General features: G+C 36.6%; 1 protein-coding gene across 1 annotated transcript in view; it reads left to right on the plus strand.

The window, feature by feature from the left end:
- LOC145999714 (uncharacterized) overlaps nt 1-16,090 on the plus strand; it is a 90,293-nt gene extending 74,203 nt beyond the window's left edge. Inside the window, exons 3-4 of the mRNA XM_083136994.1 lie at nt 7,536-7,583; nt 14,935-16,090. Of these exons, the coding sequence (XP_082993120.1) occupies nt 7,536-7,583; nt 14,935-15,046 (160 nt within the window). The 3' untranslated portion in view covers nt 15,047-16,090. The remainder of the gene's footprint in view (nt 1-7,535; nt 7,584-14,934) is intronic.
- The last annotated feature ends 9,692 nt before the right edge of the window (nt 16,091-25,782 follow it).

The following is a 25,782-nucleotide window of genomic DNA, read 5'->3' on the forward strand; positions in this document are numbered from 1 at the left end:
ACCAAGCAGAATGTGTATTTTGCCCGGCGAGCAAAAGTTTGATTCTGCTAAACGAATATCTGTTGGAATGTTCCATTCAGAAGCATCAACCCTTTCTGAAGGCATTGGGCACCTCCAGGATCGCTCAACATGGTAGCAAATGTTGACCTGCTACGTCACACAGTTTTATGGCCTTTCCTGGATGCAGAGTTGAGAAATAGCGACGTTCCTGCCGAAAACAATTGAAAATCGCATTGGCTTGTGTCGTCTGCAGCGAAAATGGCAGGGCGTGTTGTGCTGTTGAATACGGTGTCACTATTAATGGGTTATGAATCGATGTGATGACATATATATATGGATGCTATTTCAAATTAAAGTATGTGGTTAATCTCGAAGTAAAACATGAGTAGACACTCATGTGTCTACTGTCCATAGAGATACAATTGGGGGAAATGTTATATTCCTAATTTGAGAGCTTTGGTTACAACAAATTCTCTGTGGTTACAATTTTATTTCTCCAAAATAATAAGTAATAACCATGGAGGAGTGACATTGAGTGTAGAAAGGTTGTGGCCAGTTTTATTTAAGGATATATGTGTTTAAATTAAAGATTATTTTCGTATAGGAGTGCAAGTTTGACACAACACTCTACTTCTTGTGTGTTTCTTTGTTTGTTTGTTTGATTTGGTGTTTTAAGTCCACTTTATGCACAGTAAGGCTAATTGGGACTGGACCTACAGTTTAAAGTGGAATCCGAACCACCATGTGCCTACACCGGGTATCAAACCCAAAACACTTTTTGTGTGTGTGTGACCTTATTGGTTGTAAACCTTTTGTTAAAACACTTATAACATACGCATATGCTACACTAGAACTGAAAGAAAGATAAACTTCAAGAATGTGCTTTGAAATGGGATCATTATTCCTCAATAGTTTCATTCCATTGTTAATAGGTCGGCACCCATGGTGGATTGGTTCCTGGCCTGGGAATGAATGCTTGTGAGTGTCCTTTCATCAATTTCATCATATCATCACTCATTTCCATTTTCGCAAATTTGTCAAAAGTGGCACGAAAATGAAGTAAAATAAAACAAATCAACCATTGTTAATAGGACAATAATAAATATGATTTAAGTTAATAATAATAATAGTTTCATTTGAATTTTGTTTTTTATCGTCGCTTTTCTGCCACTTTTGGCTAATCGCGAAGATGAGGATGATTGATGAAATTGATGAAAGGACACTAACAAAGAACGCCCAGGCTGGGATTCAAACCCGTGACCCTACCGTCGTAGCCACGGTGATTAGCTTACGAACAGAAATGTTAAACAGTGAGTAACAAGTTGCAAAATGTGTGCAAGATTGTATAACGGTGTTCTCATGTTGTTTTCACGCAATAATGCTTGATATAGTATAAATTATCAATTGCTGATTGTGCTTTCATAGCTGCGAAAAAATGTAACTTAGAGCAATATAAATAAACACGTATGAATTGGCGTTTATACATGAATATACCATATTTTTTAGTTGTCTTTATGATTAACTCTGCATGATCATCATTTAAGTTATTGTAATACCATCCTCCTTCCAACGGATTTTCAAATATCACACAGTGCATTTCTTGATATCACGCTCCCTTGAAAAGTATGTATTTCACCCAGGAAATGGCCTCGATATTTGATGCCAATTTTTCTTGCAAAAAGAAGCTGGACACGTACTTGAAGAAGGGACATTCACAAATAATATCCCAGAGTGGTTAACACATCGCGCTACGACACCGGGTCCCGGGTTCGAATCCCGGCCTGAGCATGCTGTTCCTTGTGACTGTTCCTTCACCATATCATCACTCATCCTCATCTTCGCGATTAGCCCAAAGTGGTAAAAATGCAAAGTAAAATAAATTAAATCAATCAAATAACATCCATGCCTGTACCGGAACTCGAACCCGAAACTTACGTAGCGAGATAAAAAGTGGTCTCCACCTCAAGCTGAACACATGTTTGCAAGAGCATGCTCATCCGTTTTAGGCAAAAAAAAAATTAATGTTGTGAACAGTATTTGGATTCATTACTTTTTTTAACTGCGTTATTTTGTTGGTATTTTTAAATATACTTCAGTTGAAGCCAGTGCATAATTATGCGTTGACAGATCACTCATTCTCCGAGAATATAGTGGCGAAAAAGTTATTACTATTTAAGGCTATTGGATGCGCGACCTAAAGGTGCGCTTGGTCTACATAATCAAACTTGCAAATACTTTTTACTCCACGCATCTTTTAGTTCCGCCGCGCCATGTTGCAACTACAGCACTGTAGTTGCAACTAACAGAAGACAACCGACTTGCAGACGACAGCACGACAGTTGACTGCAGGTAGCGAGAGAATTTTATGTTGAGTGAAGCCGCGGTCGCTCCTTCTCAACAACCAGGTAGCAAGCGCCTCCAGGGTTCTTGCTACTCAACAATGTTGGGTTGCTGAGTGGTCCTGGAGGTGCCCATTAGTCCTCTGATGGTTGGCAACACTGAACACAAAATACTTGTCGTAAATTTGCTATAATTAGATCTGAGAGGGATCTCTACTGAGTGACTCGAGTCAGCTGACGAATTGTTGATTCCCTGAATGGGAATTCGATGCTTTACCTTTCGAAGATGATTACCTTGAATGACATCTTCAATAATGAAATTATTCTGACTCGCCCCATCCAAGAGAGCAAGACAATTAACCCAATTGCCTGCTATGTCTTTTACTTGAACAATTGCCGTATCAAGTAACACTTGTGACGTAGTTTTTTGTTTAATTGAACAATAAGAAGCTTGAGGTGCTTGATCTGAATGCTGTGAAGAATCACTTGTATTGTTTACTATCAATGTATTCACGTGACCTCCAGATGACGCTTCACGACACTGGTGGTTTACATTGGATGTACCTTCATGCTTCTGTTTACTTCATTTGCATGCTCCATATTTACACTGTGCTGAGATGTGATTATTGCTGCTGAGACAGTTAAAACATACACGATTCTCACGTAAAAAATTGTACTTTTGTGAGATTGAAGCTTTCTTGAAGGCTTCGCAGGAAAATAAGCGATGTTTGTTTGCTTTTCAAAACATGCACAATGAAGAATCTGTTGTAACATATGAATTCGAAGATTGTTGACATTTATCATTGTACTGTTTGTTCATATTTGTAGATGATTTTGTTGCTACTTTGTTACTTTCATTCTTAACTGGATTGATCTTTTCAAGAGCCTGACATCTGTGCTCTAGAAAACTAAAAAGCTGATCTAATGTGCTAAATTCAGTACCATTATTTTCTAGTTTAAATGCTCTTCTTGCTGCAGGATCAAGATTTGAAACAAAATGCTGAACTAAAATTATGTCAGCTAACGACATGTCCTCAGTTATCAGTTTGAGTGCTGAAATTGAGCTAACTGTAGTGTTTGTAAATGCGCGAAGTTCCTGACAATTTTCTTTTACAACTGGATTGATATATAAAATATCGTTTACATGTGATGCTGCAATCAACCTTTTATTGTCGTATCGTTCATTGAGTTGCTCCCAAGCAATAGTGTAATTTGCTTCTGTCATTGTTAAGTTCTGAACTAGATGCAAGGCCTCACCTTTCAATGATACACGTAAATACTGAAACTTCTAAACATTTGAAATATCTACATTGTTGTGTATCAGCGACACGAACGTGTCCTTGAAAGACACCTACTGTGTGTAATTACCGCTAAAATGTGGTAATGCAATTGCCGGCAGTTTCACCTGCATATTTGAAGTTTTAGATACACATTTGTTTTCTACTCATGTTGCTTTTTCATGGTTGTCAATTAATGTTTGCATTTGATTTTAAATCTAAATACATTTCTTCGATTTCATTCTTTTCCACATCATGCTCACCCTCGGGTGTTTCTGATTCTATTGCGTCAAGTATGCCTTCCAGTTTACTCCAGATAGCATTTACATGTTCCATGCAGGTTTTTATTTGTTGTATTTTTGCTGAGGATTCATCATAAGTACTGACATACGATTGTATAAGTGTAAGTTTCCCCTTGAGCGAGCTTCTATCTTTGATTAATGCTCTTACATTTGCCATGCTTGCTGAGAAACGAAACTGAATGCAGAAATAAACACAAGAATGCAAGGAACTATGAAACAATAAGAAAAGGAATGTTATAGGAAACCAGACCTTTGTACTCACCGCTGCCGCAGCTAAAACACTTCACGGGAAGCTGATTGTTGATTGTGTTTTTCTCTGTAGAGCTTCATTGTTGATTGCAACAAAATCTTGAAGAGCTGAAGAAAAGTTCAAGGTCAGCTGTTGCTTCATGCGTTCACAAAGAAAGACACTATCTAGTCACACAACTGTAGATGAAAGCGTAGGAAAAATTGCGTCATACGACGAAACGAGAGTTCCTGAAACAGCTGATTTAACTGTGCCATGACGATTGATTCCAATGCTATCGCAATCGAGTTCAAGGTCCCTGCAAAATGCGCATTGAAACAATGTCCATTACGAAAGTGCAGAAAACACTGTATGTGTGCAAACTAAAAACACTATTGCTGCTGTAACACGCTCACGGTTAGCACTGTCACAAATAAATGTTCACCACTGATGATCACAGCTCAATGCACGAAACACAAACTGTCACTATATCCGGAATGCGGAGGACCATAAATGTCTGAAGAATCCTTCCCGGTTGCACCAAGAAAATATACTATTCACTCTGGGGCTTACGCCATCTTGGACGTTTTACCATAAGGCTGGAACCACGTACACAGCAACAAATTTGATTTCATACAGGTCCTTTAACGAATTGACATACTATATACAATAATAGTAAAATGTTTGCACACACACTGGTGAATACAAAAGCCCACAACTGACAGGCTAAATGAAAATGCCCTTCCTGCTGCCGCGAGCCAACATGCACCATGTCACTTTGCTATATCACGCTCCCAGAATCCCGCTTGCTCACAAGAGGTTCCCAGCGGGAGTAAAAAGAAAACAAATGAGTAGCGGAAGGCAAAATTACATACAATCTTAAACAGCAACAGACACCAAATAGAAATATTAATGGACATTGGTAGACATAGAGTTCCATTTTTTCTCAACCTTCGAGGCAACAATCCGTAAGGTTCAGGCCCTACCTGATGACTGCATGCCTCACTACCATATCCCTCAGCAGAGGTGTTCAATCATCCAACCAGTTATGGAATGTTGTGTGGTCAGCACAACAAACTCCAGTCATTGTAGGTCTCCACGACTGTGTTATGCTACTCATTCATAGCTCCCCAATTTTCTCACGATGGTGGTTGGTCATGGTCCCATGCACTGGCCGAAATCTCATGAGAAAAGTTGTTACACTTATCGAGGAAACTTGAACCAACATGCTTTCCATAGCCCAAAGGCTGATGTTTTAGACCACACGGCCACAGTGCGGGACAAATGCATTTGGTAGTAGGTAATAACAAAGAGTATCCTGAAGCTTATGAAGATGGCCATTTTTAAGGCTACCCAGAAAAAACATGTGATAGTTATGGATTGATAATCATTTCACTAAGCTGAGAACTTTTTTGTTAAAAAGATAATATCTCACTAATATTTTAAATATCAGAATACTTTATCCAGAATTTTGAACTCATGTAGGTGGGGACCGAAATAAAGGAGCACGTACAGGTATGTTGAGATCTCAGGAAACCTGAAATATGTGAAGCTTCATTTTTCAATTGTCACATTTTTAAAAAGAATTTTTCCCTTTTACAATGACTTTTTCTAATTGTACCTGTAAATACGTGGGATAAGTCATAAGTCCTGGAAACTACTTTTTTTTCTCACAAACAACAGGAAAAATCTAAGATATGCATTTGAAAGTGTATGGAATGTACTTTCAAAAGAAGCCACCAGATGGTGTATGTGAACAACGGTGGGGTAGTAAGCATGCACACAAAATCAGTCGGTGAGTGACAGCATTCGAAAATGGAGGTAATGAAGCAGGAGCAACATTCGTATGTTAAAATAGCAGTTATCCATGATAGAAATGCACGGGAATGCCATACAGAGCTACGGGAAGCACTGGGTGTGCATGTTGTGCCCTATCAAACAGTGGTGAGGTTGGTGGAGGCCTTCATACGGAGCAGAGTGTTAACTGCCTAAATAAAACACTGTTGTCCAAAGTCATGTGTTCTGCCTCTTCCCTACGCGAGTCTCCTGCATCCAGACTTCATCTGGTGGCTTCTTCAAAAGTACATTCCATACACTTTCAAACGTATATCTTAGATTTTTTGTGTTGTCCCCAGTTCACGAAAAAAAAAGAAAAAAATAATAATAATTGCCATGACTTATGACTTAACCCACATATGTAGAGAATATTTATACCAGTTGGAATAATGCACATTAAATTCATCTTTACAAGGAATTACAATCTTGAAAGCATAGGAATGAAAGAGACGTAAACATGTGTTTGTGCCTAATAAATTTTATTGGAGTGGACATAATGTGGGCCTCCCTGATGGCGCAGTGGTAGCGTCCTTGCCTTGTAATCAAGGGGTCTCGGGGTCGGTACCCGGTGGAGGCACATAGTGGTTCGGATCCCACTTTAAACTGTAGGCCCACTCCCAAGTAGCCTTACTGTGCATAAAGTGGACTTAAAATACCAATTCAATCAATGGACATAGTGTGGCTGAAAATGTGAGGCAAATAAAGCACCTTATTTATTTTCTGAATTATTTGAGGCATTTCCGACTACTGTGAATGAATTACTCTTACAAATGTTCAACCCCCCGACTGGTTCCAAGCCTGCAAGACACTTATGAGTGTGAGGCCATGTAAGACCAGGAGTCGACCTTGAGCACTGAGAGTGAAGGTGAGGCCTAAATGGAGTTCAGGGGCTGAGGCCATGTGAAGCTGGAGGTTGACCTTGAGCTTTGACACTGTGCAGTGGCAGCCTTTAGTCAAATGGGCATCTCTGGTCAAAAGTAGATATGGATGTAGTAACTCTTGTTTACCCTGCAACAGAAAAAAAAATGAATGACTGAATGTAAATGTGAGAGGCAATGACAACATATTGTCACACTATTGATCTGCACAAAGTTTTGTGGCCAGCCTAATGAAAATTACAGCAAAAATATGAATACTTTTTGACTAAGTGGTAAAAAAAAATATTATGTATTCATTCTTGCAGCAATAATACACATTAAATTAGGCACACATAGGAGATGTACTACATAGAACTTGAAGTAGAAATGCAGTGTCGTCAGGATTCCACACAGATAAAACAGTGGATGCAAGAAATCAGGCGAAGTCAGGCTGGCTCGGTAGCTCAGTGGTAGAGCAATGGCATGGAACGCCAGAGACCTGGCTTCAAGTACTGGTTGAGGATACATTTTTCGCTGAACGTTGTACATAATAATATACATGTATTAAACTTTTCATGAGTACATCCCACACAACAGTCTATTCTTCTCTCCTTTCTTTTCATTGATTTGTACATGTGTCATTCTCATTATTTACTCAGAAACTGAAACTACATTTGTATATATATATTTTTTTTCAGCTACCTGATCGAGAACTATGTGGAAGAACAGGTACAAGATGTCCCAAGGTCAGTTCCACATTTGTCAGTGTCTGCAGGAAACTTAAGAGAACAAGAGAAGCCAAAAGAAATTACAGAATGTATTAGTAGAGAAGAAAAATTAGAGGCTAGACCTGCAACAAAAATCCTTGCAAGAAAGGCACATGTTGATAGTTCTAAGCCTAATAACAGGAGAAAGAAATGTATAGTCCCCATTTCTAAAAGCACTTTCCCTGACAAAGGAGGTTTGATAACCCATGAACGACAGATGATTTTTAATTGTTCAGTTTCCAAGAAATCTTTTGTCCATGAAGCTGATCATAATACATTTATGAGTGTTCCCACACAAGAGAGACATTTTACTTGTTCAATTTGCAACAAGTATTTTGCCCGTAAAGTTTATCTTAATGAGCATGTGAGAGTTCACACTGGAGAGAAACCTTTCACTTGTTCAATTTGCAACAAAGGTTTTGTTTTTAAGAGTAATCTTAGGGAGCATGTGACAGGTCACACTGGAGAGAAACCTTTCAATTGTTCAATTTGCAACAAAAGTTTTGCCCGTAAACGTAATCTTAATGCACATGTAAGGCTTCACACTGGAGAGAAGCCTTTCAATTGTTCAATTTGCAACAAAGATTTTGCCTCTAAGGTTAATCTTAGGGAGCATGTGAGAGTTCACACTAGAGAGAAACCTTTCAATTGTTCAATTTGCAACAAAAGTTTTGCCCATAAACGTGATCTTATTGCACATGTAAGGCTTCACACTGGAGAGAAGCCTTTCAATTGTTCAATTTGCAACAAAGATTTTGCCTCTAAGGTTAATCTTAGGGAGCATGTGAGAGTTCACACTAGAGAGAAACCTTTCAATTGTTCAATTTGCAACAAACGTTTTGCCTTTAAGGTTAAACTTAGGGAGCATGTGAGAGGTCACACTGGAAAGAAGCCTTTCAATTGTTCAATTTGCAACAAAGATTTTGCCTCTAAGTTTAATCTTAGGGAGCATGTGAGAGGTCACACTGGAGAGAAGCCTTTCAATTGTTCAATTTGCAACAAAGATTTTGCCTCTAAGGTTAATCTTAGGGAGCATGTGAGAGTTCACACTAGAGAGAAACCTTTCAATTGTTCAATTTGCAACAAACGTTTTGCCTCTAAGTTTAAACTTAGGGAGCATGTGAGAGGTCACACTGGAGAGAAGCCTTTCAATTGTTCAATTTGCAACAAAGATTTTGCCTTTAAGGTTAATCTTAGGGAGCATGTGAGAGGTCACACTGGAGAGAAGCCTTTCAATTGTTCAATTTGCAACAAAGATTTTGCCCGTAAAGTTTATCTTAATGTGCATATGAGGGTTCACACTGGAGAGAAGCCTTTCAATTGTTCAATTTGCAACAAAGGTTTTGCACATAAAGTTAGTCTTAATGTGCATGTGAGGCTTCACACTGGAGAGAAGCCTTTCAATTGTTCAATTTGCAACAAAGATTTTGCCCGTAAAGTTTATCTTAATGTTCATCTGAAGCTTCACACTGGAGAGAAGCCTTTCAATTGTTCAATTTGCAAGAAAGATTTTGTCCGTAAAAGAGATCTTGGTGTACATATGAATATTCACTCAAAAGAGAAACCTTTCAATTGTTGAATTTGCAACAAAGGTTTTGCCCGTAAAGATCATCTTAGTGTACATATGACTGTTCACACTAAAGATAAACCTTTCAATTGTACAGTTTGCAAGCTAGATTTTGCCCATAAAGTTCATCTTAATGCGCATATGAGGGGTCACACTGGAGAGAATCCTTTCAATTGTTCAATTTGCAACAAAGATTTTGCCCGTAAGGATTATCTTTATGAGCATGTGAGTATTCATGGTAAAGATAAACCTTTCAATTGTTAAATTTGCAATAATAATTTTGTCCATGAAGGAGATCTTATTGTACATATGAATGTTCACTCGAATGGAAGCTTTTCAATTGTTCAATTTACAACAAAGATTTTAACCCCAAGGTACATCATAGTTAGTATGTGAGGTTTCACAGTAAAGAGAATCATTACCAACTAACTCTCTAGCCTTCTTAAACCTGAAGGTTCATGGCTGCAGCAACACAACCCTTCCATCTGTCCCTATCTTGAGCAAGATCTATATACTCTTTTCCATTCCTACCGATTTCCTTTAGGTCCATCTCAACGTTGTCCCTCCATCTTCGTCTTGGCCTTCCTACAGGTCTCTTACCATCAGGTTTCCCAACAAGAATCCTGTAAACTCCTATTTCCTCTCCCATTCGTGCCACATGGCCTGCCCACCTAAGTCTTCTTGATTTAATTATTCTAATAATATCTGGACATGAATACAAATTATGTAGTTCTAAATTATGTAACCTTCTCCACTCACCTGTCTCCTCATCCCTTTTAGGTCCAGATATTTTTCTAAGGATCTTATTTTCAAATACTCTCAATTTATATTCCTCTTTCAATGTAAGGCACCAAGTTTCACACCCATATAATACTACAGGCAAAGTTACTGTTTTGTATATTTTAACTTTTAGTTCCTTAGATATTAAACGAGAAGACATAAGTTTATGAAGAGAGAAGTAACATGCATTTCATGAATTAAGCATACCTTTTATTTCCTCTTTAATATAATTTTCATTTGTTAATATTACTCCTAAGTATTTGAATTTGGAAACTGGTTGAAACGAGTTGTTATCAATAATTAGATTTTGATTATTACCTAACACTTGGTTTTGGCATGTATTTAGTTTTCTCATTGTTAACTTCCAAACCTATCTCTTTAGCAGTTTTGAAAAATATTTTAGCATTATTCTTAATTGTATTCACATCTCACCCAGTAAGTCTACATCATCTGCATATGCTAACAACTGAGTCATAACCTTTAATTTTAGTCCTTCTTCAGTTTCTTTTGCCTTCCTAACAGCATATTCTAAGGCAAAATTAAAGAGCAATGGAGATAATGCATCTCCTTGTTTTAACCCATCATGAATTGTAAATTTGTCAGACACATTAATATGCACACGAATTTTACTTTCTGTTTCACTGGTACATACTTTTATCATAATAACAAGCTTCTTAGGTATTCCAAACTCTACTAATATATTATATAATTTATCTCTTTTGACCGAATCATATGCTTCTTTGAAATCAATGAATAGCTGATGGACATTTTGATTATATTCCCAATTTTTTTCAAGTGTCTGTCTGATGTGAAAAATTGGATCAGTTACGTTTAAATCCACATTGATAATCACCTATAATTTCATTAGCATATTTGGTTAGTCTTGTTAAAAGAATTTTAGACAATATTTTGTATGTTGTTGAGAGTAGAGAAATTCTACGGTAATTATTGCATTTCATTTTATCACCTTTTTTAAACACAGGAACAATTATGGATTCTTTCCACTGTTGAGGGATTTCTTCTTTATTCCATATTAAACAAATTAATTTATGAATTTGACATATTACTGAATTTCCACCATATTTAATTAACTCAGCTGGTATTAAATCAATGCCAGGTGCTTTGTTATTCTTTAGCTTTTTAATAGTATATTTAACTTCAGTCACGATAGGTTCTGGAACTAAAGGTTCTGCTGTGTGTACTTCATTTACTTCTGATTTATCTCCTACATTGACATTTAAAAGGTCATTAAAGTAGTTCTTCCATCTATTTAGCTAGAGAATCACCGTCTTTATCTTTTATCAAGTTTACTTTATGTTGCTACCCCTTTCTAAATTCATTTACAGCTTTATATAAATCTCTGATATTTTTATTTTTGCTGTTTGTTTCAGTTTCGTTAATTTTGCTTTTCAAGTAATCTCTCTTTTTACTTCTAAACGTGCAGTTAACTTCTCACTTTATTCTATTATGATTGCTTAGATTTGTGTCATCAGAATTATTTAACCACCTAAGTCTAGCCTGATTTCTTATTTCTATTAGATTATGACATTCAATATCAAACCATGGCCTACTTTTTCTTGGTTTATGGTATCCTATACTTTCTTTAGCTGCTGATTCTATTGCATTACGTATGTCCTCCCAATTCTTATTTACGTCTGTCTCATTTATATTTTCATCATCATTTAAATCCTGCAAAACATCAAATCTATTTGACGGTTTAATTTGGTAATCTTTCTTAATTCTTTCATCAGCAAACTTTCCTGTATCAAATTTTAAAACTTTTAGATTTTGTTGCTTATGATTTATCACTGCGAGTCTTTCTCTTAATTTAGCAATTACTAAATAATTGTCACTGGCACAGTCAGCACCTCTATGCGAATGAACGTCAATTATACTAGTATGCCTTATCTTATTAATGAGAATATGATCTATCTGATTATGAGTTTTATCATCTGGAGAAGACCTGGTATATTTATGGATATCTTTATGTTTAAAAGTGGTACTTTTCACAATTAAATTCTTTGAGGTTGCAAAATAATCAATCTTATACTATTATCATTACTTAATTCATGAAGACTTTCTTTACCGATCATGGGTTTAAATGTCTCTTCTTTGGCAATCTGTGCATTGCAGTCACCTGACAGAATTTTCATATCATACTGAGAAAATTTATCATCTTTATCTTCCGTTGGTGCATGTATGTTTATTAAAATAATTTTACACCACCTACCCTGTAAAACTGCATATGATATCCTATCATTAATAAATTCTACTGTTTTAAGAGCTAAGATAATACTTCTATTTATGAAAAAGCCTGTTCCAAAATTATGATTTTCAGTACCACCATCGAAAAAAGTTTAATTTTTAGTTTTACAATTCCCTGCTCCTGGCCACCTAACTTCCTGGACAGCTACTACATCTAATTTATACTTAACTATCTCATTAACTGCACACTGAAATGCCCCAGGCCGGTAAAGGCTCAGAACATTCCAGGTGCCTAATTTAATATCCTTATTCCTAACGTAGATCTTATCCTTAGTCCAGGGACCTCCCAAAGTAATCCCCACCCGGAGATCCAAACGGGGGACTATTTTACCTTGGGAACATCCATGGCCTTAAATTGCTGTTTCTTAACATGTCTTTTTACAGTGCAGAGTTGTCAGCTCTACGCCTAACCCCCAATATGAATGGAGTAACTACTACACAAGACAAACACAAACACATTAGACAGCACAACTACTACACACGACACACACAAACACATCACAACTATAACACAATATACGATGGTGGTTTCAAAAGTTCTCGGAAATTACCACCAGATGTCAGTGCTAGGACAACGAGGTTCCCGCATAGTAATAGGCCATCCTTTATTAATAAACACGTGGCGCGTCAGTGTTCTGGGTAGAGATCTGTGGTGCGGACGTCACTTTGTAGTTGTTCCCGTGCAGTGCTTTGTGAAGATGGAAAAAAATCGAGATTCGAGCGGTGATTAAGTACTTCGTAAAGAAGGTATGAAAGCAAAGGAAATTCATGCCGATTTTCTGAACACACTGGGGAACTCTGCTCCTTCATATTCAACTGTTGCAAAGTGGACAAATGAGTTTAAATTTGGTCGGGACAGCTTAGAAGATGATCCACGTACTGGTCGCCCAAAATGTGCTACTACCCCAGAAATTATTGAAAAATGCATAAATTGGTCATGGAGGATCGCCGACTGAAAGTGTGTGAAATTGCTGAAGTTATAGGAATGTCATCCGAATGGGCGTATCACATTTTAACAGTTGAATTGGATATGAGAAAATTATCTGCAAGATGAGTGCCGCGACTTTTGACACAGACCATAAACGCATCAGAGTGACAATTTCCGAACAATGTTTGACTCGTTTTAAGAGAAACCAAACAGATTTTTTGCGCCGGTTTGTGATGACAGATGAAACGTGGGTCCACTATTATACCCCAGAGACAAAAGAACAGTCAAAGCAGTGGAAACATGTTGATTCACCACCACCAAAGAAAGCAAAGGCAATACGGTCGGCCGGAAAAGGAATGGCGTCAGTGTTTTGGGATGCGAAAGGGATTCTGTTGATCGATTATCTTCCCACTGGTCAAACAATTATGGGACAATACTACGCTAATCTCCTCGACCAACTAAAGCATAAGATATGGGAAAAGAGGCCAGATGTGGCAAGAAAGAAAATCATCTTGCATCAGGACAATGCGCCCTCACACAAGTGTCATTGCCATTGTAAAAATTCATGAACTTGGTTACGAATTGTTGCCACATCCACCTTATTCGCCTGATTTGGCTCCCTCAGACTTCCATCTTTTCCCTAAACTCAAAAGTTTCCTCGGTGGACGGAGATTCTCTTCAAAGGAAGAACTAATAGCCGAAGTTGACACGTATTTCACAGGCCTGGAGGAATCTAATTTTCGAGATGGGATCAAGGCATTGGAACATCGCTGGACCAAGTGCATTAGTGTACAGGGAGACTACATTGAATAATAAAGAAAATTCACTGTTATAAGTCGTTTCTTTCTATTCCATTCCGAGAACTTTTCAAACCACCCTTGTAAACACAAACACACCAGAACTATTACACAATATAAACACAAACACACTACACACCACAACTACTACACAAGACAAACACAAACAAATTAGACAGCCTTGAAAAATTTTCAAAACTTTCGTAATGGTGGGTGCGGGTAATGCACAAATTCTTTGTACAGTGTGTCCAAAGAGGCACCAAAGAAGTTTGACTTCACAAGATACAACTGGACAATATTTTAAGGCAATAGTATCCAACATGTCAAGTTCAAGATCATATATAGACTGTCCATTGCATTCTCAAAAGAATAGTTGTTCTGTGTTCCCATGAGAATAACAAAAGAAGTTTTATCTCCTTGTTTTGTGAAAGAAAGAGGAGAATAAGTAGCAGTGACGAAAGGAAATAGAAAGAAGTACTTTTATTAAGAAGACAATATGTCTAACGCACAGACATAAAATACAATTTTAGTAGTTGTTGTTTGCTCTAAAATATGCAAGATTTTCATATATATGATTCATGCAATATGCATAACTATCCGGGCCCTGTTAATGGCAATCTCTGTACTGGGAATTGTGTCACAGGGAAAGTTTGACTTTAGTTTGAGGATACTTTTCATCAGATAGTGTTTATAGTCTGGAGGGAAAAGTGCTTTTTTTAAGTGTATGCACTTGTGGTAAAGTGACACTCATCGCTTTGATGTAAAATGTCTCTGCCTTGCAATCTAAGGGTCCAAATAAGTTTCACTTCCATGACACAGACATTCCAGATCCATGAAGCCAACTGGGTCTTACCCACAGGCTAGCAAATCGTAACTGGCCCTTGTTACCTTAATCGAAGACTTATTGTCAGCTTTAGATTTTATGGTGAGGAGAGAAGGAAGGGTGTTGCTAATTTAATCTAACATTAATTGATGATTTATTGTTACTTTCAGAGGTCTTGGGATCAAAGTAAGCATATGCTTGCTTGCCATTGGGGGAGTGAGAGTTGGCAAGGCCATACCCATACTACGAGGAGGGAACCCACACGAAACTGGAATTTTGTAATAAAAAAACTGGGTATTTATTTTTAGGTGTTACAAATTTAATCTCCTTCAAAGTACTGTCTATACTGGTCTATATGTGATTTTCACTTTTCAAAGCAATCTTGAAAGTAATGCCTCCGTCGTTTTTTTCTTAACCTCTTCCACGTCTGCAAAACTTTTTCCTTTGAGCCTTATTTCATTCAGGGGAATAAAAAGAAGTCTCACAGAGCGAGATCAAGTGAATATGGTGGGTGGATAAACTGGGTCATGCTGTTTTTGGTTAAAAATTGTTTCGCACTCGAGGCTTTGTGTGCTGGCACGTTGTTGTGGTGAAACCAGGACTCCCCACTTTGCCACAACTCGGGGCGTTTTCATTTCACTGTGTCAGGCAAACGTTTCAGACAAATCAACAAGTTCATTGATTGTTCTGCGATGGTCTTCCAAGATGAGTTCGTCCATTCGGGAGGTCTAGGGTGGTCATGAGCGAGGTTGGTCTGCAAGTGACAAATCACCATTACTGAAGCAGGAAAACCACTTGTAAACTTGTGTTTTTACCCACAGCAGCTTCGTTGAAAGCTGTTTCAAGTATTAGAAATGTTTTCCCTTTCAAGTATTAGAAATGTTTTCCCTAACAGAAAACAGAATTTCAAAGTAGTGTTATTCAAACTTTTCAATCATCACAAAAACGACGAACAAGCGAGAGGAGCTTAACAAGAAAAAAAATACCAATTACCAATTGTTCAATTTTCAATAAATATTTTGCACGTGGAAGAGATCTTAGTGTATACATATAAATGTTCACGAAAAGGGTAGCGTTTTAATTGTTCAATTTTCAACAAAGCTTTTGGTCCTAAGGATGGACTTAATGTGCACGTGAGCATTCAGAGTACAGAGAAGCTTTTCCATTGTTGAATTTGCTAAGATGTTTCGTCTGGAGGTGTACACATCATGTACACATGAACAGGGTGGCGACAGACCTGGAAAACTGGGAAAGTTAGGGAATTTGAGGTGTCAAAAAAGTCTGGGAAATGTCAGGGAATTTTGTCTTGATTGTCCTTTTTTTTTACTGAACTCTGCACAGGAACAGGAAATCTTATTGCCTCAACTTGTAGGCCCCTTTTATGCACAACACAACCACAGTGCCAGAAACCAGTGATTGCAGAAGGAGAGACAGAGAGAGAGAGAGAAATTTCCGGAGGGGCAGCAAAATGTTAAGCCTCTAAATATTACGTGGAAATTGCATTGAATTGTCATTTTTTTCTTGTCCGCATGGGGGTTGTAAGGGGATAGAACTATCAACAGATGGAGGGGATGGGAGCAGGTGGCGCCATCCGATTGTTGTCGGACGTCGTAGTAAGGGATTTTGATGAACAAACTGAAGGAACTTGGAAACAAATAGGCTCCATTGATACATACGACTTTGTCGAATATCGCCACCCAGCAAAATATTTCACTACAACATGCAACAGAAATTGCATGCATGGCACTCATATGGAATTGATTTTTGTTGGATGTGGTAGGACTGCAACATCCAACAAAAATTGCATGCATAAACAACAAGAGCTTTAGACTGCAAATATGCTGCTGGAATTTTAATATTCTTAGGGATCACTTCACCACATTTAATGTAGCAGTGCTTTTGAAGGTTTTCTTTCATCATCCTAACGTATTACTGGTTTCGCACAAGTTAACATACGTTTAAAATGACATTGCACTATTGTTAGATATCAAGAAGAATCCAACAAAACGAGATATATATTGAAACTATAATGAAAAAGTGAAACATAAATCTGCATTGGTGAACGTTATAAAAATTGGCAAGTGCATGCTCCCAACCTCAAATTTACTGCAACACTAGTATTGCAATGAAATTAATGCCACTCTCTATCATGTCTGTTTAAACTCGTGAGAGATGGTCATTAATCTCTCACTGAGTGAAGTTATGTCCAATATTATGAAAAAAAATACTAATAATAAATACGTAAATATTTTAATATATTTACTCGAATCATTCAATCATAAAGGCAAATCACTTTCTTCAAGAATTGACTTTTCTCTGCCAGCCCTGTTAAATTTTCACTTTCCATCTACTGATTTATACGAAGGTTGGCCAGAAAGTAATTTCCAATTAGTAGGGACATTTATTTTTCGCAAACGCAAAAATGGTGAAAAATTGTAATTGCTGCGAAGTGTGTTTATGAATGTGCAGTGATGTCTGGACACATTTTTTGCCCGTTCGAAATATCGAATAACGTGAATGTGGCATAAAATGTTGGCATTTTTAGCAATTTTTTTTTTTAAAAAATGTCCTAGAACAACGAAAAATTCCATTAAATCCAACATTCTTGTCCTTTCTAGGCCATGTTTTTGTACATAGAATGTGTAAGTTTTCCAACATTTTATTCAAGAGTAAACTATAATGCTTGTTATATGTACATGGAATAATTCTGACAGCCACATTAAATCATGTATTTCCCACGATTTTTTCAACTTCTATCAAAACCATTGCATCATAGAGCAAAGTGACAGGGTTCTAACAGGAGATCGAGTGTGTATCTACCGTCACACGGGAACCACAACTTCAGTATTTGTCGCGCGAGATATTTTTGAATTACAAAGCTAGCTAGGTGTGCACCACCAGCATTTGTCGAGCGAGAAATAATGGAGCTCAGTCGTTAGGGCATCTGACTACCATGCGAGAGACCCGGGGTCAATCTCCTGCGGGGAAGAACCGGGATCTTTTCCACATATTCAAACTGCTCCGATGCCCACCCAGCGTCATATGAAGCGGGGACCTGGAGGAAACTTTGAGGAAGAAAGGTAGCCAGGAGCATGGTGCTGATCACACCACCCCACCTTCAGCCGTGATGAAGAAAGTGTGGGGCCCTAACTCCACACCCCTATACACCTTCATTGCAAAGTGCAGGGGAACATTTACTTCCTCAAAAATCTGTTCCAACATATCAAACTGTCACAGAAATACATAGGCCATGTGACCTACAATTTAAATAATAGCTTAAAAGCACAATGGAGTATGAAATTTTGGTATATTTGGCAGAGAAATGTTCTAAAACAAAAACGCAAATTTTGGGAAATGTAACACTAACAAGTCAAAAAAAGATAATGCCAATTTTTGGAGCCATAATATATCGGTATCTGTCACGTGAGATTGATTGATTTAATTTTTTTGTCTCTCACTTGAAGTGATTCTTATGGTCATTATGCACCCTTCAGTATATATGGGGAAAATTCCATTATCTAAAATCCTTACCTTAAAATTAAAAAGGGGGTATGGAAAATAACTTTCCCAAAATAACTTTCAATACAGCAAACTCACACAAAGAGGCGTAGGCCATGTGACTTATAATTTGAAACTGTAGTTTAAAAACACCATGAAGGTATAATTTCAGATATTTGCCAGAAAATGTGCTAAAATGAAAATGTGAATTGTGGGAAAAATAACCCTGAATAGTAAAAAAATAAAACATAAAAAATACACCAATTTGAAGAAAAAAATAAAAATCAAGGTCCCTACCGATTAGGCATAAATAAAACAAGAATATCAGTTGTAATTTATTGCATTAGTAACAGTGAGTCCTAACCTAATTTTTGGCATAATCACCACCGTTGTTCTGACATTTGTCGTTGCATGGCACTAAATTTTGTATGCCCATGGCATATGTGTCTGACAGCAAAGACTGGAACTATTTCTACCGCAGTGTAGCTGTCAAATCCTTGTCCTGCAAGAAACCTCTTCAGTTAAACAAAGAGATGAAAGTCGGTACATTCAAGGCCAGGGCTGTACAGGGAGTGGTCCAAGATCTCTCACCTGAAGTGATGCAAAGGGCCTGCTTGTACTCACCTGTATGCGGTTGTGCACATTCGATTTACCTTCCGTGAACTGTCTGCACCATCGTCTGACCATACTATCACTCACGACGTCCGGTCTGCACACCTCACATCATTGCTGGTGGCTCTGTGCTAGATTCTGAGCGTGCAAAAATCTGATTACTACACGTAGGCTACATCGCAGTCTGTGGGAGACTGTATGAGAGCTGCAATCTTTAACCTAGAACTGTCCTAAAACGGCTGCATTGCAACTGTACCAGATTACAGCTACATGCCACTTTTTTCTGCATGCATGTGTGATTCGCTCTCCGACCACTAGTGCTGCGTACAGGCACCATTGAAGCTTTTTTCAGGACGCCCCTCATATATGAACTTTCAGAAGCTGTTATTAATAGTGTGTTTTTAGTGTGTGGTTAGCTAAATCAGGTACCTATAAAATGCTATTCTATAAATTCCTTGCGTTAAATTTCTAATACCTACATACCTTTTTCATCAGCAATAACGGTATAACAGCATGTTGTCAGTTTCACAGTACATACTTCACTTGGATATACTGTACTGAAGCAGAAATCCCATTGATAATGTAAGGAAATATGACACTTTCTCTTCTTCAATTCAATTGTTTCACTTATATGCAAGAGTTAAGTTGTTTGCTTTACAGAGAAGAGAGAAGTAGTTTATGCATCGAAAAATGAGTCTGCACTGGTTCTTGCAAGCAGAGGGTTTCAAACCTCAGTGGAAATATCAGCATACAATACCGAGAATGGATAAGGAAACTGATAAATTACAAATTGTATTTTTTAATCAGTAACTCTTCACTCTTACCTTATTTAGTCGTAACTTTAAAAATAATCAAGTATTTTATTTTAAACTTACTGCGTATGATTAAATTCCATAATCATTCCCTAGTTTGTGAATTGTAATAATTTTTCAAATTCACTATTTTGCTGTTTGAATTCAATCATAGAGAATAGAGAAATTAAATCAATTTCATAGAAGATAATATTGGTACTTAACAAATCCATACTTGGATCTGTATGAGTTTATTATTTCCATTTGCGAAAACATCGATTTAGTTTAGTTTCTGATTGTCAGGGAAAAATATAAATTTTGTCCTAGAAAACCTGGAAATGTCAGGGAATTTCATTTCTACTTGTTTTTAGCCACCCTGATGAAGCTTGACAGTCAAGAGTAATATTTTAAATGTTCAATTTGCAACAAAGGTTTTGGGATTGAAAGACGTCTTAATTCGGATATGTGCATTCATGCTAAAGAGAAACCTTTTAATTGTTCAATTTGTAACAGTTGTTTTGGTTGGAAAGATAAGTTTAATAGACATATGAGGATGTTTCCTCTCAAGGAGAAACTGAATTTGTGACAAGATTTTCCTGTAAAGATAACTTCAGAGTACATATGGGGAGAGACAAATGAAACAGTAATCTATTAATCCTTTAATTTGAATCAAATATTTTCTCTGCAAACAAAGTTATTATGCACATGAGGAGATTACACACCAAACAGAATTCATTAAGGAAGTATTGCATGCTGAAAATATTGATTTGTGTTGAACTTTTAGAAATCATACCGTCAGTGTTTCTAAATGGATTTCTAAATAGAATTCTAAATAGAAATCTCTTGATTGTGTGCATCACACATGCTTTAGGATCTGGACATCTGCATTATCAGAATCAATTGTCTGTACATCAGGAGGAACGTCTCTATATCCAGCAGGGATCTCATCCGTGCTTTCAAACATGCCACCAGTCGTTGAAAGAGAATACCGATACTTGATTTTTAACAGAGCAAACCATTTGTTATGTCTTTTTTTTATCCAAGATACAAGACAGAGAAGAAACCAGTCAAAGCAGGCTCTTTCCCCTGTACATTGTGAGCATTATGGATAAGGATTTTATTGGCCTGAGCTGTGCACATTGTACACATGATCATATTTCAGCAGATTCCATAATACAACATGCTAAAATGAAATTCGAAATCCACTGATTGCTTGTAAAAAGATGTTTCTCTCACTTAGGAAAATTAACATTGTAACATTTAAATTGAACTTTAAATTGATGACTTTAATTTTCATCTTTTGACTTTTTCCCAGATGTGCCTCTAAATATCAACAATCTCAGCATTCGTACAGAACTTTTTTCACAAGCAATGCCAGAACCATGGTTGCTGCTTCATAGCCACACACACTTTCCCTTCGCATCAATTTGTGCACGAGCAGTGGCATCCCAAGGATTTTCGAAAGGGAAGAGTTACATATACTTTCTTTTGGTAGCCCTCATTTTGTCATATTTTCCTACTTTTAACATTCTCTTTTTTTAAGACATAAAGGGAGAAAGGGGGTGTTATAACAACCCCCCATCCCCTTTGGCATGCCACTGTGGACGAGTTTCACCACTGCGCTATGAACAATTGGCTGGGCCACCTCTCAATGTGTCTGCAGATGAAGAGATCTGCAACTTTCCTTGCACTCTGTGCACCACAGTGTAAGTTAGTGTCAATGTGCTCTTTGATCACTGGCATGTTTGTTCACTGCATAACAAGAAATAAACATTGATGATTAGCGTGCACATAACAATGGCAGGCTTTATTCTCAACACTGAGTAAATTGAAAATGATTAAAGACATTGTTAAATGGATTTCACCATTTGCCAGAAAATTTCACATGATTTTGATCTGTCACTTTTCGCGTATTCCAATTTGAAGAAGTTAAGTTGAATTCAAGATATTGGATTAGGTTTGTAACATACCTCTGGGATGAAGCCTTTGGTCTTCCAGTTACTTCATATGGTTCCATTCATGTAAGAAATTATATGGGTGATTCCACACTTTTGAATCACAATGATAGTTAATCAGAATGAATATATTGTTTTATGCATTTTGAAGAATTCTGTAAGTTATTACAAGTAATATATTTTTTAAAAATTTCCATTCTTCAGAAACCACCATATAATTTCACTGGTTCATATGAACTGGCAGAACCTTAAAATTATATGTTTTGTTTTATATTTTGCACTCTGTATGTAATATCCTGTCTTTTTATAATAAAACAATATATATATATAACTGTGTTATTTATTTTGTTGTGAATACTCAAAAAAATTGGTGTTGAAACATAGTTATAAGTATTCATCGCAATGAAGAACCATTTAAATCCCAACATTAAAGTTCCATATATTATTTGCATATTAGATTTCACACCAAAGATAATACTTTTAATTGTTTAATTTTGAACATAGAATTTAACCATGAAGATATTTGATATACATATGAGACTTCATAGCAATGGAAATTCAAATTGAAAAAATGTGACCTGCACACAAGAAAAAAGGACAACATGATACAAAAAGTATCAATTTTATCTTCCTTTGGCTTTCATGTGTAGTTTCTCTAAAGAAGTTTCAACGAAATAAATGAATACTTTACTTGAGCCTCAGATTTATTGAATAGCATAATTAGGACAGAGTTGAGACTACTTCCAATAATCTTATAGTACCCCTTCCCTGTGATTGTGATGGTACTGCAATTATACATGTTCAGGATATTTATACATAATGAAATATATGTTTTTGCAGCAAATATACCAATTCAGGGTGGCTAATTATGCATGAATTCAATGTAATAAATTGCAACTATTGTAAATCCAAATGAATTCATACATTTACAAATGCCCCGAGGTAAGTTTTTCAAAGTTCAGCTTTTATTTTTATCTAGGAAGGAAAGAAAGGAAAGCTGCATTGAAAATATAACAGAATTTTCTCTCAATACATTTACTTTGTTAGTGCCCTTTGAACAACAATTTATCTGACAGATTATTGCAAGATATCATGAAGTTGATTGTGTAAATTTGAGTTTGAAATTCTTATACAATTAACTATTTTCGTAGGATATCATATTCCGTAACATTTATGACAACACCATTAAGCCTTGTTTCCATGATAACCAAAAATCATATATGCTGACCTAGGCAGAATTTATTTTATTTTAAATCATAAACTAAACGTTACGTTTCAACCTTCTAGCAAGGTCTTCTTCAGACTCTGTACCAAGTACAAATGAAATAAGGTACCATTCGGAGCAACGGTTACAGTATAATGAGGGTTAAAATAATGTTAATGAGTGAAGGACTGAATATAGGCTGTAGCCTAGGCCCAGCCTTGGCTGAATTGGTAATGAATGAATGGGAAAAGAAAGTTGTCGAAAAAGGAGGTGACAAAATAATTCTGTTTTTCAGACATGTGGACGATTGTTTTCGCATATGGAAGGGAAGAAGATGTTTTGATTGCATGATAGGTTGTTTTAAGATATTTATATTAACCTGTACTCCCCACCTTCGAAAACATGTTAACTGGATCAGTTTAAATCAGAGATAAGATTGACAGGTATTATCCATCATTTCATCAACAAATTTTCTAACGATTTTCCTTATCTTAATCAGTAAACTAATGTAAATCCAATAACAGGGAAATTTCTTAGAATAATTTGAGAACCTTTTTAGTATTTACAATTTTCATAAGAAAAATGTGCATGAAGTCAGAACAAGAATGTATACTTTTATTTTATTCAAGCAATCATGTTTTTCTGAACCCTTATGTCTTTACTTGATTAGGTAGGCAGAGGAATTTTAGGGTGAGTGCTTCCTCGCCCACCTGTCGCACCCTCCTTGCAAGGAAATAGAGAAGATAGGGGAAGAAGAGACAATGAACTGGAATGGGGTACTGAAGATAAACAATGAATGGAAGAAGGTGTTAGAAAGAGTGAAAAGGACAAGAGGGAAGCAGGAGAAAAGATGGAAGAGGAATGAAGAAAGAAAGGAAAAACAGCATGAGATAAGGAGTCCAACTAATTTTCAGATGAGAGGATATGTTTATCGAAATCGCCTGTCAGGTGAAACAGCATTTGAGAGGAGAAGGCCACCTGCTGGAACTCCTGGAAAGGAATGTTCCAGATAAACAACTATCTAATATACTTTTGTCTGGAAGAGAGTGATTTTTGTGTATATATATCTTCCTGTTTTGTACCTTATTCTATTTGTACTTGGTACAGAGTCTGAAGAAGACCTTGCTATAACTTTTGTTCATAGATGTATTTCAAGCCTGGGTATGTGAAATGGCAAATGTAAAATCCTCACCTTAAATTTAATATATTAAATAGTATATACAGGGTGGTGCAAAAGTCAGTTCACCCATACACAAATTCCAGTTTCAGTGGTTTTGTTCAAAATGTCCTCCATTGTTTGCAACGATCAACAGAATTGCAAATACCATGCAGTAAACTTGTATCATTGTTGATGGCATGAAACGCATTGATAATTGAGTCTTTCAGTGCATCCAAGTCTGCCGGTGATGATGAGTATACCATATCCTTGACAATTCAAGTAACAATACCCTGTTTTGTTGTGTACTTATGTGCCATTCCAGTTTTCAACATGTCACAGACCAGAACTTGCTTGCAAACAACAAACAACAAACAACAACACTACAACAAGCCAGAGACTCAACTGTTGACAAAAGAATAACGAGTGCACTACTGCCAGTGTCATACGAGAATGTTACGAACTGTATACCTAGGAAATATTACTTAGCACAAGAAGCACATACACTATTGTAATACTATTATCAATGTGCTTTTTGGTTAAACTAACTGTTGCACCACCCTGTATACACAATACCGTTTCATTGAATTAAATTAGAATTTATGGATTCAATGTAATCTCACAAGCCCATTATTTTGTTAATATATGTGTGTGTGTTTGTATGTGAATGGTGAAAGGTGGTAATATATAATGTTGAAATAGAGAAAGCATCTGCTTGTAGCCTTGAATTTTTGAAAAGTTTGCCTTATGAACTGGGAATTATACTTGAATTTTATCATGATCCTAGAGTGGCCACCCTGTGTGTCAATCTAGTAGAGTTCCTCTTTATCACTTTGGAACCAAGATCTGCACCAGCAGATTTTTTTTGCCAATACCCAGCTGCACTGTATCTTTTGGAATTTTCTTTTACTCGGAGATAAATGTTCTTATCGCTACATGAGCTTTGAAGTGTATCATTAGCATTAATCAATAGTATAATTTCATTCTGCCTATATTGAGAAGGGGAAGTCCCATATTAGTTGCATAGTTTTTAAAATAAACTATTTTCTGAATATCACTCCTGTTCTTCAATTCTGTACCCTAAACATGGGTTTTCAAAGACAAAACTATCTGTTCCTGAAATCAGACAAATGCAGTGAGTTTCCTTTTCAAAGAAAAGGATTGCTTATGGAATTGGGTGAGGGAGTGAGTCATGTTTCAGTCGGTGCAATAGTGTTTAAGAATTCGGCATGTTTTCACAGTCACTAACTGACAGCCTGTGAACCAAGGAGTCTGATATAGAGCCTAAGCATAAGGTTTCAATAAGTGGAACTTAGTTCTGATTGTAGTAAAAATGAGCCTCATATGATACAGTATAACAGACACAAATAAACCCTGCTATTAATCAAACACTCAAGAAAGTCAGTAGTTCTTGAAAGAAAGCCTGTAAGGCTAAATAACAACATAGAAAACAATTATTTTTCATAAATCTTTTATTATTTGCACTAAAATACATTACATATTGGTAATTTTAGTATTGTACCAAGATACAAGTCTTTGTACATTTCTGAATGCACAACCTTGTTCTGATGGAGGCGAAGTATCAGAATGATACTTGCACAATCCTCCTTGAAACATATACAAATTTCTAAGGACAGTTTGCACTTTGTAAATCTACAATATTATACATATTGAACAAATCTTTGAGAAGTTTTAATTTTTCTTCTCCCTTGGAATGGAAAGTTGCACCTTCACAGTTCAAATTTCTAATTACACTACGAACATAGTACATTCACATCCCAGAGGAGTATCGTACGATAATG

Source organism: Lepisma saccharinum, chromosome 15 (assembly GCF_977018435.1).
Source record: "Lepisma saccharinum chromosome 15, izLepSacc3.1, whole genome shotgun sequence".
Taxonomy (NCBI): domain Eukaryota; kingdom Metazoa; phylum Arthropoda; class Insecta; order Zygentoma; family Lepismatidae; genus Lepisma; species Lepisma saccharinum.